The 18,003-nt window shown below is 47.5% G+C and overlaps 1 protein-coding gene across 1 annotated transcript; it reads left to right on the top strand.

Moving 5' to 3' along the window:
• The first annotated feature begins 183 nt into the window (after positions 1 to 183).
• Positions 184 to 14,617, top strand: Mdc1 (mediator of DNA damage checkpoint 1). The gene is made up of 16 exons (XM_032889078.1): positions 184 to 446; positions 2,614 to 2,751; positions 3,485 to 3,865; positions 3,947 to 4,022; positions 4,591 to 5,900; positions 6,012 to 6,077; positions 6,223 to 6,312; positions 7,273 to 7,500; positions 8,076 to 8,119; positions 8,920 to 10,393; positions 10,500 to 10,594; positions 10,673 to 10,795; positions 10,887 to 11,069; positions 11,333 to 11,458; positions 11,571 to 11,681; positions 14,452 to 14,617. Exons 1-16 carry the CDS (start codon positions 428 to 430, stop codon positions 14,608 to 14,610), a joined length of 4,623 nt encoding a protein of 1,540 aa, XP_032744969.1. The 5' UTR covers positions 184 to 427; the 3' UTR covers positions 14,611 to 14,617.
• Positions 14,618 to 18,003: the final 3,386 nt, after the last annotated feature.

Consider the following 18,003-nt stretch of genomic DNA (forward strand, 5'->3'; position numbering starts at 1 on the left):
TTTCAGTAGTAAAAGGCAGTTCCAGGAGCCAATCAGCCAACCGACTCTCTTCCGGGATTCGCACTCCCGCCACTCGGGTAGCGGCCGTTACTGGTGGCGCGCGCGCGGATTCAGTCGGTGAGTTCGGCCGCCCGCGCCCCGGTTACCATCTTTGATTCCTCCTGAGGGCGGGAGGGGCGTGCCTTAGGTGTCACTGGGCGGAGGTAATTTGGGTTGCGGTTTTAGATTTTTTTATGCTGATCCTTGACTGGCGCCCTGGCCCATTTGATGACACGGAAACATTAGGCCACGAGGGAACAAACTCCAGCGTGAGCATCAAAGATGGTTGCCCTTCAATTGGAGCGAAGGGTCGTAGGCGTCGGCTGGGTTGACAGGACGGAGTTTACTTCTTGGGGTACACACTACTTTCCCTGTCAGCGGTCTCTCCATGTGTGACATCTTTATAGGTAAAACCCACCCATGCAATTTTGAATTTCTGTCTCTAATTTCAGTAACTCCGGCGGTGTAGCTGCCGTGAGAGCAGGATTCATTTTGAGGATGTATGCCCAAATACCTGAACCGTACCAGGTGTGCATAATTAACTGTAGAGCAGATAAGACGGATCCCAGAGTAGAGGAGGTGGGCATTTAGATTCAATTCCACCGGTACTGATCCGGAGAGAGATGTCGAAGACATAAAGGGTCTTGCCAAGGATCTAGTTTAATTCTGTTAACTTAGCAGATACGAGAAAACATTAGGGGTGATTTAGAAAGGTTCCTTAACCCATCTTATGTTGTCGTTTCTCATCTGAAAAAAAAAAAAAAGAACAAAAAAAAAAAAAAAAACCAAAAACAAAAAACAGCCCTACCCTTACAGGGTACTTCTTCCCAAGAATAAATGAGTCAGTCAACCTAATGTGTTAAAATAGTGTTTAACATATAAGCGCCTTATTATATGTTAGCTTCTCTACTTCTTTGACCTTCAAGCTGAGGTTTGCTGATGAGAGTGCATAAAATAGGGGCTTTGTGACTCTTTATTTCTATTTACATGCTGTGTTATTCTGAGCAAATGAATTTTTGGAGGTATTACATCCTGGTCTCATTTGGCTATTATGCCTGATACAACACAGTACTCAACAGTGGATGGTGAAATCAATTAGGGAGTGGTAAAAAGGCTTTTACAAATTAGAACATGTGTAAGACTCTAAGTTTGATCCTCACTAGTTTTCTTCTGTGTGTGTCAGGTTAGAAAAAAAAAAACAGGATAGGAAAACAGTATTTTCTAAAGATTTATTTTATTTATTTTCTAAAGTGAATACACTGTCCCATCAGATCCTATTACAGATGTTTGTGAGCCATGTGGTTGCTGGGATTTGAACTCAGGACCTCTGGAAGAGCAGTCAGTGCTCTTAACTGCTGAGCCATCTTTCCAGCCCCAGAAACAGTATATTTCACATACCACTGTTTCTCAAAACCCATACCCTCACACAGGTGAGTGCATGGTTCCAAGGAGGGTATCAGATACCCTGGAATTTGAGTTATGAACTGTTGTGAGCCACTCTGTGGGTTCTGAGAACCGAACCTAGGTATTCTGGAAGAGCAAGCAGTACTCTTAACCACTGAGAACCACCTTGCTGTTTTTATTTTTGTTTTTAATGGGGTCTTACTGTGTTGTCCATGCTAAGCCGGAAGTCCTGGACTCAAGAAATTACACTGCTTCAGCTGCTCCCATACTTTGAGCATACACCACCTCAATCCAGCGTATCTTTTTTTTTTTTTTGTACCCATCTGTGGGCTGGGGATATAGCTCTGTGGTAGAGCATTTGTATTGGTGTGTCATGAGAAAACAGCTACCAGCAGTGCCTGCTTTCAAGGTCCTCATAGCTGAATGGGGTGTGTCTATCCAGGACATACATTCTATGGATTTAGTCTGTAGTATCTAAAAACAAGCAATCAAGTCACATAAAATATCCCCTTCCATATAATAGTATACTTTGTGTCCTGGCCAAAAGTATAGATATGTACATATATATTATTTGTTCTGTTTTGGAGGGGGTCTCACTGTGATTCTGGCTGGCCTGGAACTGGCTATGTAGACCAAATAGAGATCTGCCTACCTCTGCCTTTCCATTGCTATAATCAAAGCTGTGCATCATCCTGCCTGGTAAGGTCCCCAGTCCTTAATTTTCCTGCTTCATCATCTCACATGCAGGGACTACAGATAGATGCCAACATATATCTATTAAAAAAGACTTTTTTTCCTCACTGTTGTACTAAGTGTTGAACATGTGGTCTCACACAGGCTAGCCAAACATTCTATTCACTGACATATTCTCCCACCCCTCAATATTGTTACATGACTGACTGATGGAAAATCATCACCCATGGTTGTGTACATCTTTAATCCCAGCACTTGGGAGGCGAAGGCAAGGGGATCTCTGAGTTTGAGGCCAGCCTGGTCTACAAAGTGAGTTCCAGGACAACCAGGGCTACATAGAGAAGCCCAATCTCAGAGAGAGAGAGAGAGAGAGAGAGAGAGAGAGAGAGAGAGAGAGATCATTTCCACATTTACCCAGGTTTACCTCTAGTTATTTTTTTCTCTGACAGAAGCAATGATAATGTGTTTCCTTTATAGATATGGAAAACACCCAGGTGATTGACTGGGATGCTGAAGAAGAGGAAGAGACAGAAATATCCAGTGGATCCTTGGGGTATAGTGTGGAGCCTATAGGGCGGCTGCGATTCTTCAGTGGTACCCATGGACCAGAACGAGGTCAGGGGATATTGGGAGCTAAAGTATGAATGTGGGTCTTTCTTAGAAGAAGTTAGAAGGTTTCAAAGGGGATATGAATAACTGTACTACAAAGGATGCCAAAGAGGCCACCTCAGTTGACTGTTCAAGGCTGGTGACCTGGATTTTCTAGGAGTGATTTTCTTTTGTCAAGAGAAAATGAAGAGCTTCAAATAAAAATGCAATGTGAGGGGGCTGGGGATTTAGCTCAGTGGTAGAGCGCTTGCCTAGCAAGCACAAGGCCCTGGGTTCGGTCCCCAGCTCTGAAAAAAAGGAAAAAAAAAAAATGCAATATGGGGACTAAAAAGATGGCTCAGTGATTAAAAGTGCTTACTGCTCTTGATCCCTGTATTCAGGAGGTGACTCGAGAATTTGAGGGTAACCTAGGCCACATAGTGAATTTGAAAATAACCTAGGCTACATGGAAGACCCTAAATCAAAAAACAAAACAAGAGCTATAGCCATGGCTCAGAGGGAGACTGCTTAGCTAGCATGTGTGAGGACGCTCTGTTTTCACAGTTGAGCAGTTGGGAAAAAACAAAAATAATGTGAGTAGATAGAACATTGCTGATGAGTGGTACATTATAATGCTTTTCTGTGCTGGCGTGCCCTGCCTCAGGGTTTGTTGTTGGTTGTTAATGGTTAGCGTATCTAACCAGAACATCTTCAGGGCAGGACTCTGGCCTTACACTCATATCTTTTCTCTGATCCTCAGATTTCCCACTCTACCTTGGCAAGAATGTAGTTGGTCGAAGCCCTGACTGCTCTGTGGCCCTGCCTTTTCCATCCATCTCCAAACAGCACGCAGTGATTGAAATCTCAGCTTGGAACAAAGCCCCTATCCTTCAGGATTGTGGGAGCCTCAATGGCACTCAAATCGTAAAGCCTCCTAGGGTCCTAGCTCCTGGAGTGAGCCATCGTCTGAGGGACCAGGAATTAATTCTGTTTGCAGACTTTCCCTGCCAGTACCATCGCCTGAATGTCCCACCACCCTTGGTCCCTCGGAGTCTTCTAACTATAGAGAAGACCCCCAGAATACGGGGAAGATCCCAGAATTCCAGAGTTTTGTTGGCTGAGGATTCAGAGGAAGAAGGGGGTAAGTTTGTGCCTTGGGTATATGTGTGAAAAGACAGGGATATTGATATAAACTCAATTTATTCTTTCTTGTTCTTGCCAGATTTTCCTTCTGGAAGGTCTATGGCAAATGGATCAAGGAATACAGCATCCCCTTCAGCAACAGTAGTTCCGGAAAGGTGGGTACCAAAGTCCAGATACCTGAATCATTTGTTTTTGTTTTTGTATTTTTCAGACAGAGTCTCTGTGGCCCAGGCTGGTCTCAGACTCGTGGTAATCCTCTAGGTTCAGACTCTGTATTGAGATTGCAGGGTTAAGCTGCCACACCTGCTTTGAACAAGGAGTCAATCTTGAAGAGATGGTTGCTTTTCTGTTTTGTTTTGTCTTGGGGGGTTTTATTTTATTTTTTTATTTTTATTTTTATTTATTTTTTTAAGACAGGGTTTCTCTTTGTAGCCCTGGCTATCCTAGAAACTGGGCTTCAACTCAGAGATCCACCTGCCTCTACCTCCCAAGTGCTGGGATTAAAGGCATGGGCCACCACTGCCTGGCAGATGATTACCTTGAAAGGTGGAGCTGAGGGCCCTCATAATTATTTCCTCAGCTGAGTTAAACCATGATGAGTACTGCTGATGTACTTAGTGGGGAGGAGAAAACAGCTACCAGCAGTGCCTGCTTTACGGTCCTCACAGCTGAGCGGGTGTCTCTAGCCAGGAAACACACTGTATAGATCCTTTTTCTTTGCAGTGATGAAGAGGGCTCTTCTCCGGGCCCAAGTGTCCCTGGGCCATCTTCACCCTTTGGTTTGGGAAGTGACACAGATGAATCACAAGGTCAGCAACCAGGAGTAGAGGAGTCTTCTTTAGCTGACAACAATGGTGCCGCAGGGGAGCCTGAGCAGCCTGAAGTGAATGGAGTGACAACTGGCACACAGGCTCAAACTACCAAGGACAAGTTCAAGGACACAAAGATCAAGGAGGAGGCAGGCAGTGCAGGGGTTCCGGTTGGGTCAGTTCTGGAGGGGAGCCCCACTCTTGGGGAAGACAGTGACACAGAAGCGGATGAAGAACGTCAGCCTTCTGGTTCTGGGGATAGTGATACGGATGTAGAAGAAGAGAGGGTCCCTGTGAAGAAGAACCAAGTACTGCTTGGGGTTGGTATAGGGGATCCAGGAGCACGTGGTGTGGCACATCTGCAGGACAGCCCAACTGGTAGTGACACAGATGTGGAGGAGGACAAGACTGCACTGGCTGTCCCTCCAGAGAGAAGCCACACAGCCATGGTGATCAACAGTGATACAGACGAGGAGGAGAGGGGTGAGGAGGAGGAGGTCTCGGCAGCACTCACCTTGGCCCGTCTGAAGGAGAGAGGAATTGCTTTGTGGAGTGGAGAGCCAGGCACAGAGGAGGTCAAGTCCCAACCACAGGTCCTTGTAGAACGAAGCCAGAGTGCCTCTGGGAGAGACAGTGACACTGACGTGGAGGAGGGATCCTCAGGAGGAAAGAGAGAGATTGTCCCTGACAGCCCCATGGATGTAGATGAGACTCTTACTGTCACACAGCCAGAGAGCCAGCCTCCCTGTAGGCCCAATGATGTAGATATGAGCTCCCTTGGCAGCCATCTAGAGGGAAATCAGGCCTCCTCTGCTCTGGTAGACAAGAACAGAGCACAAGTGGAGGAGGAAGTCCCAGGGCCATCTGTTACCCTGGGGGAGAAACACCAGGTGCCTCTAGAGGGAGCCCAGCCTCCTGAGGAAGCCCGGGAAACAGCTGTGCAGGAAGGCTCATCCTCACCAGTGGCAGACATAAGAATGAGCCAGCAGCCAGTAGCAGAAGATGCTGGGACAGAGTGTGCTGCAGCTGTTTCTGAACAGAAAAGTGCTCTTGAGGTCGGGGCTCAGAGCAGGTCACCTGCAGCACCTGTGGAACAGGTGGTGGTACGCACAGATACTTCAGGGGATCCCACCCTGCCACAGAGAGAGGGAGCCCAGACCCCCACAGGAAGGGAAAGAGAAGCACATGTGGGCGGGACCAAGCATGCCAAAGAGTGCTGTGATGGTAAGTGTTGCCCTCTGCTCTGTGTTTGACCCTTAAATAAGGCTTAGGAGAGAACTGCAGGAGTCTTCGGGATGAGTTGATTTTTATTTGTCTCTCATCTCTTCCCACCAGAACCTGAGGATCTGTGCCTTTCAGCCACCCAGTGCTTTGTGGAAGGGGAGAGCCAGCACCCAGGAGGTGAGGACATTGTGTGCTTTGGATGGGAGTGCCAGGGAGAGCTGGGTGATCAGACCAGTGGTCCTTGAAAGGCGATGTGGCCAAGTAGGGGATGGGACCCTGGCATTCTGGGACAGCTGCGATGTGCCCACCTTTTCTTCTACAGCTGTCCAGAGTTTGGAAGATGAGCCTACCCAAGTCTTCCCATGTCTTCCCCAAGAGCCTGGACCTTCCCATCTCAGCCTCCCGACTCCAGGTACACGGAAGTCTCTGGACCCCCAGCCTTGCATCCTTTCTTATTTTTCCCTCCACATCCTTCATATGCTGTCTTGTTAGATTTACCTATGCTGATCTTCCAAGTGCCAGGATTATAGGTGTGTGCCATCCAGCTAGGGATGGACTAGGACGTCATGAATGCTGGATGAGCTCTCCCAACTGAGCTGTATTCCCAGCCCTGCCTTTCATATTCTTTCCCTATTTTACTGATGTTCTCCATTTCATCAGGAAAAGAAACTTATACCAGACATGGGGACACACACTGTCTCCCAGAACTTGGGAGACAGAGGCAGGAGCTCAGGGCCATCCTGGACTGCATAGAAAGTTTGAGGCCTTGACTAAATGAGAACTTGTCTCAGAAACAACAACAACAAAATCCAACAACATGGGCATGGCTCAATGGTTAAGAGTGGCCATTGTTGTTCTAGAGGACAAGAATTCAGCACCCATGTCAGGCAGCTGGCAACCACTGGTGACTCCACTCCTGGAGATTCATCGCTCTCTGTGTACCCCCACACATGATATACGTATGGATAGAAAATTTTAAAATACATGTTAAAAAAATAAATAAAAATGAGATTGCCTAGATTATCCTGATTCTAGTTCAGGAGATTTGGGTTGGCCCAAAGACTCAAATTGGTTTTCCCTCTACATTCTCCTTAGAGTTTGAACCCAGGGTTTTACCTGTGACAAATGAGTATTCTCCTAAGATGAGTGTTTTCCTAAAGCACATCCCCAATCCTTGTTTTTCAAATGAGCCTCCTGAGGGAGCCTGTGTATGAGGTTATAATCTTCTGAATAGCAGCAGCATTACAGCCACCACCCTACTCCCAGATTTCCTTTTGTAACCCATTTAGCTGTTTGTGAGTCTGCCCTAGTTCTCAGCCTTAGTGATTTTGTTTACCCGTGTACTTACCTCCTTTTTCTGATCCTTGTTTAGGTGCAGATACCTTGGATGTGCCTTGGGAAGTCTTGGCTACACAGCCGTTCTGTCTGAGAGAACAGACAGAGACCTCTGAGCCCATTGACACCCATGAAGCTCATGGATCTCAACCATCTCTACCTGGGGAACCACCAGGACACCAACATCCGGTCCCTACCAGCCTAGATCACACAGAGCTGTTGAGAATTGATGACAGAGAGATGCAGACTGTGGAGAAAGCCATGGGTATACCAAAGGAAATGGCAGAAAGGGTGACCCCTGAGAGAGAGCCATTGGAGAGGGAAATCGGGAAGAAGAGCAAACAGTGAGAGAGAAGATGTGATAGGGAAAGAACTAACTCAGGGGACAGAGGACAGAGTCAAAGAAGGTTTTAGCTAAAGACAGTCAGAAAAGAGGCTGGCGAGGACCCTGAAGAGAAGAGGGAGAGTTTGGAGGTAGAAATGGAGATGTCCAAAGACTCACAGAAGAGAGAGAGAAAGCAGAACCAGAGAGAGAATGGGAGTTTAGAAGTGAGCCCAGATAGAGGGGAGACAGAGGAAGGGAGCCATGAACAGAGAGGGCAAACTGCCAGTCTAACACCAAAGCCTGCTGGGGTGAAGGATCTTGAGGGTCTTGCATCAGCCCCAATAATCTCTGGGAGCCCAGGAGATGGAGGAAAGGGAGACCCTTTGAGCCCCAGGAGGCAGCGGAGAGATAAGTGTGAGGCAGGGGCAGCCAAGTGGGATGTAGTCCTCGTGGCAGTCAGGGTCTGAGCTACAGCTGCACAGCGCTCAGCCACTTTTGCTTTACTCTCTGACCAGGCCACCTAAGTTGCCAGATGACGCCAGATGGAAAGGCTTCCGGGGTGAGCTGCTCTCTTGTGCCCTACTTCCCCGGCAGCCAGTTCACTACATGTCCATGTGTGCATGTGTGTGAGGGTGTGTTTTGGGGGAGGTGCGTGAGGGAGCCAAGTGACAGCTTTGTGTTGTTGTTCAGGGACTACCCAGCCTTTTAGAAGGGTGATGGTCAGGATCTCTCAAACTGGCTTAGAATATGCTAAAGTAGACTAGACTGCCTGCCAGCAAGTTCCAGGAATCCTCCTGTCTCCTCCCTAGCATTGGGATTCTGAGCATATGCCACTATACTTTGGGTTCTAGAGATGAAATTCAGGTCTTGGTGCTTGCCTTGCCTACTGACCTGTCTCCCTGATCCCAGTTTTCTTATTCATCACTCATTAGTTGGCTTCCATTCCTGGGTCCTGCCACCCATAGTTCCCTTTTTTGACCCAGAGGTCTCTGTGTTTTGTCCGTCTTTGCCCCAGGCATGTCTTAGTTGTCATACTCACCAGTGCACAGCACTGCACTGGAGTGTTAGGGTTAGGAAGCCCTTATGGTATCCATAAGATTGCTTCCTTCCCCAAGGAGTTCCTAGCCTAAGAAAAGTTACAGAAAGAGACATGCCAGTGAGTGCTGTGACCATAAGTAGACTCAAACCTGACACGTGAACAGCCTTTGGTCCCAGCACTTGGAAGTGAAGGTAGAAGAATCAGTGGAGGACGGTGGAGTTACATGAGCTATGACTTCCTCAGAAATACTGAAAAAACTCAAGATTCTTGCCTGCCTCTCCTAGTGCCTTTTGTCAGTTGCTTTTCCTTCTCCTCCTCAGGATGACCCAGAGCCCTCAGACCATCGCCTGTTTTCTCCAGTGCCTGAAGCTTCAGCTTCACCTCAGAGTCTCCTCACCTCTCAGAGCCAAAAGCAATCTACACCTCAGCCTCTGTTTCCCACTTCTTCTTCTGAGCTAGCCCTTCCTGAGACTCTTCACACAAAGCCTAATGTCAGGCCACGGCGGTCCTCCAGGATGACCCCCTCCCCACATTCCTCTGCTGCCCTTAAGCCTTATACTACCTGCCCCACAAACCAGCCTGCTGCTTCTAGGCCAACATCTCGCCCCACTCGGGGCAGGGCAAATAGGTCCTCTACCAGGACCCCAGAACTGATTGTCCCTACAGGCCCTGAGCTCCAGCCTTCCACCTCCACAGAACAGCCTGGCATTCCAAACCTCACTTCTCAGGTCACTGAGGGCAGGGCACATAGTACCTCTGTTAATATGCCTGAACCAGTTCTCACAGGTCCCGAAGCCCAGCCTCTCACCTCCGCAGAACAATCTGTCACCTCAAACCTCAATCCTCGGGGTAGGCAAAGTAGGTCTTCTGTCAAGACCCCACAACCACTTATTTCCACTGGCTCTGACCTCCAACCTCCCACCTCCACAGAACAACCTGTTGTACCTAAATCCACATCTCGGACCACTCGGGGCAGGCCACCTAAGTCTTCTGTCAGGACCCCAGAATCAGTTGTCCCCACTGGCTCTGAATCTTTCACCTCCATAGAACAGCCTGTTATCCCTAAAACCAGGGCCACTCGGGGTAGACCAAGTAAGCCTTCTATCAAGACCCCAGAACCAATTGTCCCCACTGGTCCTGAACTGCAGCCTCTTACCTCTGCAGAACAGCCTGTCGCCCCTAACCTTACATCTCGGGCCTCTCGGGGTAGATCAAATAAGTCTATCAGGACCCCAGAACCAGTTGTCCAAACTGGCCCTGAATTCCATCCATCCACTTCCTCAGAACAGTCTAATACCCCTGAGCCCTCATCTCAGGGCAGGACACGTAGGTCTGTCAGGACTCCTGAAGCAAGTGTTTCCACAACCCCTGCACTCCAGCCTTCCACTTCTAAAAAACAGCCTACCCCCAAGCCCACAGCTCTGGTCACTCGGGGAAGGACACATAAACCCTCCACTGAAGGTTTGGAATCAGTTGGGCCAGTGGCACCTGATTTTGAGCCTCCCACCTCTACAGACCACCTTGTTACCTCTAAGGTGACAGGTCAGAGCTTAACACTACAGTCTTCACCCCTAAGTGCTTCCCCAGTTTCCACTACCCCTGAACTCAAGCCTCCTGTCCCCATAGCCCAGCCTCTTACCCTGGAGCCAGTTCCACAAACCAGTCACCAAAGGAGGCGAAGGGCTACTGGGAAGCAGAGCTCCCGCACAGCTCCTGTTGGTCCTAAGTCTTATTCTACCCCCGCTGAACCTGAACAGTCTTCAGCCAGCCAAAGCTCAGGATCATCAGAAGCAGGTGAGTTCATTACAACCACTCCTGATGAGTCTGCCATTCCCTCGATGCATAATGAAGCCCATTCCTACGACTTCTGGAATCCAAAAGAAGCCTTCCATTACCACAGATTCACCCCATCAAAAACGTCCCCGAAGACAAGTCACCCAGAAAACTGTAGTTGTCAAGGAAGAAGATCCTGGAGAAATACAAGTGAAAGAAGAGGTAAGAGGAGAGCTGGGGTCTCCCTAGCTAGGAGCAAGGGCTACAGGGCTCAGAGATGCCCACTGAGATGTTTTTCAGCCTCAGGAGACAGCAATTCCAACACCAGGCAAGAGAAAGAGGGACCCTGCAGAGGGGGAAACCCAGGGAAACCCAACTCGAAGCCGGCGAACTAAGCCTAACCAGGAAGCAGCAGCCCCCAAGGTAGGAAACAAGGGCCAAGGATTGGCGGATGGGCGCTATGCTGCTAGTATGGATTGCTGTGACCATCTTTGCACCCCACCCCCTGCCCCAGGTACTGTTCACAGGAGTGGTGGATTCTCGTGGAGAGCGTGCAGTGCTGGCTCTGGGAGGCAGTCTGGCCAGCTCAGTAAATGAGGCATCCCACTTGGTTACTGATCGAATCCGCAGGACAGTCAAGTTCTTGTGTGCCGTGGGGAAGGGAATTCCCATCCTGTCCCTGAACTGGCTCTATCAGGTAAGCCAGGAGATGATGAGTGGCTGGAAAGGACTGCTCGTTTAGCCTCCAAAGAAGGAGTGGGAGGGAGGAGATGTAGAATTGTGTTAGTGAGGCAGTGGGCTGCTTTGAGGAAATACCATAAGGGCTGGGATGACTCAGTGGTAGAGCACTTGCCCTGCATGCTTGAAGTCTTGGGGTCAGTCCTGAGGAATGGGAAGGACAAACAAGACACAGTAAGTTCTCCTCAGATAAAAAACAGTTCTGCCTGTTCTTCCTCTTAGTCTCGAAAGGCTGGTTGCTTCTTGCCGCCTGATGACTACTTGGTGACTGATCCTGAACAAGAGAAGAATTTTAGCTTCAGCCTTCGGGATTCCCTGAGCCGGGCTCGGGAACGAAGACTACTGGAGGTGAGAGGCTGTCTTCTCACCACTGCAGTCCTATCCCCTGTACCCCTAAGCAGGTTCCCAGTGGCTTTTGGCCTGTCACTGCAGGCATCTGTCTCCACCGTTCCTTTCTTAGGACTATGAGATTCATGTGACCCCTGGAGTGCAGCCACCTCCACCTCAGATGGGAGAGATCATCAGCTGCTGTGGAGGCACTGTCTTGCCCAGCATGCCCCATTCCTACAAGGTATGATGAGCCGGAGCGGGTGGGGGTGGGGGGTGGGGAGAACAGCTGGAAAGGAAGTGGGGATGAGAAAGGGTTGGAGGAATGATGGAGGGAAAGAGTAACAAGAATGAGGGAAGAAAGGAAAAGATCCTGGTGTCAAAGGACTCTGTTGTTTTAAAGTTTAACCCTTTTCTTTTCTTTTCTTTTTTTTTTTCTTTTTTTCGGAGCTGGGGACGGAACCCCAGGGCCTTGCGCTTCAGGGCCCTGCGCTTGCTAGGCAAGCGCTCTACCACTGAGCTAAATCCCCAACCCCCAAGTTTAACCCTTTTCAAAGGCTCTGTTGTTTTAAAGTTCAAGCCACATGTGGTGCCACATGTATAGCATGAGGAAGAAAAGTTCTAGGTGTATGCTCAATGTAAACCAGCCAGGACTGCATATGACTCTCTTACCCACCCTCACCCCAACATTTTTTAATCTACTTACACACAGAAGAGGTGCTGGAGAAATCAAAATCCCCTTTTGGCTTGGCTTTCATGGGCACCTGCCTTTGTCTCACACACACACACACACACACACACACACACACACACACACACACAAACCACACACACCACACATACATAAATTTTTATGTGTGTTGATACTTTACAGATTCGTTTTTTCACTCTATTCCAATAATAGTTACCTCATATTTATTTAAGTAATTGATTTATTAAGATTTATTTATTGAGCTGGCCGTAGTGGTGATACCAGTACTCAGGAAGCAGTGGCAGGAAGATCTTTGAATTTGAGGTCATCCTGGTCTATATATGCAGCCAGGACTACATAGGACGATGTCTCAAAAGAAAAGAAAACAAAGACAAAGACTCATTTATTTGACCTGTGTGGATGCTTTGCCTGAATGGATGTCTGCACTGTTTGTGCACTTGGTGCTGTTAAAAGTCAGAAGAGAATGGGGGGTATTGGATCCCCTGAGACTGGAGTTACAACTTGTTGTGAGCTGCCATGTAGGTACTAGGAATCAAACTCCAGTGAAAAACACATATATTTTGCTTTGTACCCATAGTTAATAGTTTCAGTTATGTTACCTTTCTGTTCTTTCTTTTTAAATTCTATAGTCGGGCACCCCTTTAATGCAGTCCTTATGTTGTGATGACAGGTGCTTAGGTATCAAGCCCAGAGTTTTACAGATGCTAGGAAGCAGGCTGTCAACCCAGCTCCATTCCCAGCCCCCTCTGCAGCTTTTATAATTATTTGCATGAGACACAGAATCTAGCAGGATAAGATACAAACCATAAAATTATTTTTGTTGCCACTTTTATAACTGTAGTTTTGCTGCTATTATAAACTGTTGTGTAAATCTTTGTATTTTTCAATGGTCTTAGGCGATTCTTGTAAAAGGGTTGTTTGTCTCCCCTAAAGGGGTTGTAACCCACAGGTTGGGGTTGGGGATGGGGATTTGGCTCTGTGATAGAGCGCTTGCCTAGGAAGCGCAAGGCCCTGGGTTCGGTCCCCAGCCCCGGAAAAAAAAAAGAAAAAAAAAAAAGGGGTTGTGACCCACAGGTTAAGAATCTCTGTCTTGGGCTGGAGAGATGGCTCAGTGGTTAAGACCACTGACTGCTCCCCAGAGGTCCTGAGTTTAAATCCCAGCAACCACATGTTGGCTCACAACCATCTGTAATGAAATCTGATGCCCTCTACTGGTGTGTCTGAAGATAGCTACAGTGTACTTACATATAAATAAGTCTTTAAAAAACAAACAAACAAACAAACAAAAAAAGAATCTCTGTCTTAACCTAAATATAGGTGAACTATTTTTTCTTTAGTTTTTATTTTGTTTTTTGAGAGGGCTAAATTTTTGTTTGTTTTTTTTTTGTTTTGTTTTGTTTTGTTTTGTTTTTTCGGAGCTGGGGACCAAACCCAGGGCCTTGCGCTTGCCAGGCAAGCGCTCTACCACTGAGCTAAATCCCCAACCCCTTCTTGTTGTTTTTTTAAGATTATTTATTTCGTATATGTGAGTACACTGTAGCTATCTTCAGACACACCAGAAGAGGGCAGCAGATCCCATTACAGATGGTTGTGAGCCAACATGTGGTTGCTGGGAATTGAACTCAGGACCTCTGGAAGAGCTGACAGTGCTCTTAACCACTGAGCCATCTCTCCAGTCCCAAACCTCCATTTCTTAAAAACGAAAAGCTGAAGTTCATATAAAGCCCATGTATTTATTGTATTTCTGATTCTCTTACTGTATACTGCCCCTTGTCCCCACTCCACCCCCTGCCTTTGTAGGAATTGACTTCCCAGCAGGGAGGAGGCCAGCTGTCCCTGAGAGTATCCCTCAGTCAGAATTTTTCTGTGTTCCCTTGTTTGTATTACTTTTTATCTTATCCCACTAGATTCTGTGTCTCATGCAAATTATTATAGAAAGCTGCAGTGGGGGCTGGGAATGGTTGGCAGCTTCCTAGCATCTGTAAAACTCTGGGCTTGATACCTAAGCACAGAACACAAACCTGTGATCCCAGCACTCTGCGGGTGGAGACAAGAGGATCAGAAGTTCAGGATCATCCTGAACTACATAGTAAATTTCAGGCCAGCTTGGGTTAGTTATATGAAACCTTTTTCAAGGAAAGGGGAAGGTTGGTAGAGCTGTTTGATTGACTCTCCGTGTGTGTGTGTGTGTGTGTGTGTGTGTGTGTGTGTGTGTGTGTGTGTGTGTGTGTGTTCTGAGACTGCTTAATGGGTCCTGCATCTGTTTCAAGGTTCCTCCTTCCTGTCTTTGCTCTCCTCACAGCTTCACAGAGTTGTCATAACGTGCACTGAAGACCTACCTCGATGTGCTATTGCATCTCGCCTGGGGCTACCCCTCCTCTCTCCTGAGTTCCTCCTGACTGGAGTGCTGAAGCAGGAAGCCACACCAGAGGCCTTTGTCCTCTCCAATTTGGAAATGTAGTCTACCTAAAAAAAAAAAAAAAAAATGTACCTCTACCCTGTCAGACCAGCAAACAGTCATAGAAAACACGTGGGTAAAGGAACACGCACGTACACATTAAGACAGGGCAAGGTGGTTTGTCCGCACCTTTAATCTTAACACTAGGGAGGCAGAAGTAATTACATTTTTGTGAGTTCCGGGCCAGCCAGAGGTACATAATGAGACCCTCTCTCAAAACACAAAGGAAAACAACAAACCTCAGGGTTTCGCAAAGGCCTATGGTGCATTGTGTTTTATGGCTATAACTGCCTTGGGAATGTGAAGAAGACCTAGGAAGGGTTTCTTTGCGGGGGGCGTGGGGGGTGTTTCCTAAGGTGACCATTTGTTAGTTGGCACCCGAGCTGGGGTGCAGTCTGTACAGAGCACCTGCCCTAGCCCAGCTGTGCTCTGCAGTCTGCAGCTGCTCTGATGGAACTGTACCAGGCCCAGCACCCTGGTTCTACCCTGTTTGGAAGTCAGCATTGCCCCTTTTTTTCCCAGGATTCTTACTCCATGTGAACCAGCTCTCAGGAGTCCCTGGCTGCTCTTGGGTGTGGTTAGCAAGGGCTTTAGTTTTGCTTCCCTTACTCTGCAGCGTTTGCAGTTAGCTTTGGTCATCTCCAGTAGGTCAGTGCTCACTCTGCCTTCTCGATGGCAAGTTTCTGTGTGGAGACACAGGATGAGTTTGAACTCGCACTTCATTTGTTGTTGATTTAGAGTAAATTATATTTGTTAAATTTAAAGTTGGCCACTTTCCAGGATGTGGAGACAGTAGAACTCTTGGATACCACAGGTGTCCGGCTTGTCCTCTGCAGTAAACAGTACCGAAATCCTTTAAAGTCGGTACAGAGCGAGGCATGGGGTGTCTCCTGTTGTCCCAGTTCTCAGGAGGCTGAAGCAGGAAGGTCACAAGTTCCAGTTCAGCCTGGGCTACAAAAAGAGTCTGGGCAGGGTAGTGCATCCCTTTAATCCCAGCACTTGGGAGGCAGAGGCAGGCAGTTCTCTGAGTTCAAGGCCAGCCTGGTCTACAGAGTGAGTTCTAGAACAGTCAGGGCTTTTAACAAAGTAAACCCTGTCTCGAAAGAGAAGGGAAAAATATTTTTTTGTTTTTTACAATTTTCTCTGGTTATCGCTAAGGTAAGTCAGTACTCATTGTGCCTGCCTGATTACCATATGACCCAGCAATACTGTCCTGCCTCCCTTTAGAAGTTCTGTAAGCAAAGAAAACTTTTAAACATGCGTTTGGTATGTAATCCCAGGGTAAAGGCAAGTGGGATCAGAAGTTCAAGATCAGCTTTGGCTACATAGCAAATTGGAGGCCAGTCTAAACTACAAAAGATTCTAAAGGAAAAGCACTTGATTAATGTTCTTTTTGGTTGGGCTTGGGATTGAACCTGGCGCTTGCTTTATGCATGCTAGGCAAAGCTTTTTCATCATAGCCAAATATAGAAAAACTATAGATGTTTGTTCTGCAGGGCGAACATGTAAATACACTGTGTGCACAGAGAGACATGTGCAGACATGGAGTGAAAGCAGTATGTGAGGGTGTTTGGTCACGGACACCCTGACTGAATGAGCGAGACACAAGGACAGGTTTGATCCCACCTGCATAATGTACCCATAATGTATGAATTCACAAAGATAAGAGCAAACTGGTGCTTGCCAGGCTCTTGACTACACAGAAGCTGTTAAAGGAGTCTCGAGTTCCGCTGTGGGGAATTGGAAGACTTGGGGTCAGAAAGAGGAAGTGATTGTCCGTAGTGCAGAATATTAAATACTACTGTATCAAAGGGTTTTTGCTATGTGGACTTCACTTCAATAAAAAACAGTTGCTTGCTTTATACTTTGCTGCAGTGAATTATGTATAAGCTTAGGGAACTATGAGGCCCTGCACATGACTGGTAGTCTCTTTACAACTCATCACTTTACATTCATTCGCACCCCAGCTCTATGCTTGATCTTTAAGGTTTTCCTTTTTGAGGTGCTGAGAGTTGAATCTAAGGCTTCCTGAAGTGCTGCCCACATGCTTCCCCACTAAGCAGTAGTCCCAGACCTTGTTCATTTGATGCCTGTGGAGGCCAGAAGTCAGCCTTGGATGTCCTTCAGGCCACTTCCCTTTTCTTTGAGCTAGGGAATCTCACTGGGACATGGGGCACCCTGATTAGGCTAGGCTGGATGGACAGAGCCTTAGGCATCTGCCTCCCTAAGGCGTGAATTAGGACTTAAGGATGAAGCCGATTAAAGGGAAACAACAAAGCTTAGTCAATTCCTTGTTTCCCACCTACCATCTCTTCTGGGACCACTTCAGAGCTAGATCAGTGGAGCCAGGCTGTGGTACTAGGCTGTAATCCCAGCACTTGGAGGCAGGGGCAGGAGGATCCACTCAAGACTATTCTCAGCTACACAACAGCAAGTTCAAAGCCAGCTTAAGCTACATAAGATTATGCATTAAGGCTTGTGCCACTACCCCGACTAAATTCTACCATTAAAAAAATTATATAATATATGAAGTGGGGGCTGGAGAAAGAGCTCAGTGATTGAAGGCACTGGGTTATTCCAGAAGATCTGACACATACATGTAGGCAAAACACCAATGCCCATAAAGGCAAAATGTATGTATGCATGTATTTTAGTGGGCAGAACAGTATGCAGAGAGCTTCAAAAACATTCTCACACACACACACACACACACACACACACACACACACACACACACACACACACACACACACACAAACCATTCACACAGATGCAGCCCACTCAGTAATTTTACTAACCAGAGAGGGTCGGGAGGGTAAGTGTTGTACAATGCATGAGAGCTTTAGAAGTCTTGGGAGCAAACAGCCCCCCTGACCTTGCTCCATCTGTAATCTGAATCAGCTCATGTCCTCTGAGGACCCAGTACTTGGATAGCTATGGTGACTGAGCTTTCCACTTTTTGCGCTTGCTAGGCAAGCGCTCTACCACTGAGCTAAATCCCCAACCCCTACTTTTGGTTTTAGAGACAGGGTTTCTGTTTAGCCTTGGCAATCCTAGGACTCACTATATAGAGCTGGCCTGGAACTTGGAGATCCGCCTGCCTCTGCCTCCCAAGTTGCTGGAATTAAAGGCACGCCACCATCTCCTGGCCTTTAATATTTTATGGCTTTTCCGGAACCGGTTTCCATATGTAGTCCAAGCTAACTTCAGATACTTCTGCCCCACCCTTCCGAGTACTGGAATTACAGGCACGAGCCACCACACCCAGCTCTAAAATGGTCACTATACAAGAATCTATGTTGGGCGCGGTGGCGCGGTTTGTAACCAGGGACTGAGGCTGGAGGATAAGGAGTGGTTATCTTAAAAAGTAGGATGTCGGGGTTGGGGATTTAGCTC

Source organism: Rattus rattus, chromosome 18 (genome assembly GCF_011064425.1).
Source record: "Rattus rattus isolate New Zealand chromosome 18, Rrattus_CSIRO_v1, whole genome shotgun sequence".
NCBI lineage: Eukaryota > Metazoa > Chordata > Mammalia > Rodentia > Muridae > Rattus > Rattus rattus.

Bases quoted from the DNA above. Each gene is read 5' to 3' on its own strand.
- Mdc1 (XM_032889078.1), top strand. The intron at 5,901-6,011 runs GTAAGTGTTGCC...TCTTCCCACCAG, and splicing joins TGCCAAAGAGTGCTGTGATG to AACCTGAGGATCTGTGCCTT. The intron at 11,070-11,332 runs GTAAGCCAGGAG...TCTTCCTCTTAG, and splicing joins CCCTGAACTGGCTCTATCAG to TCTCGAAAGGCTGGTTGCTT.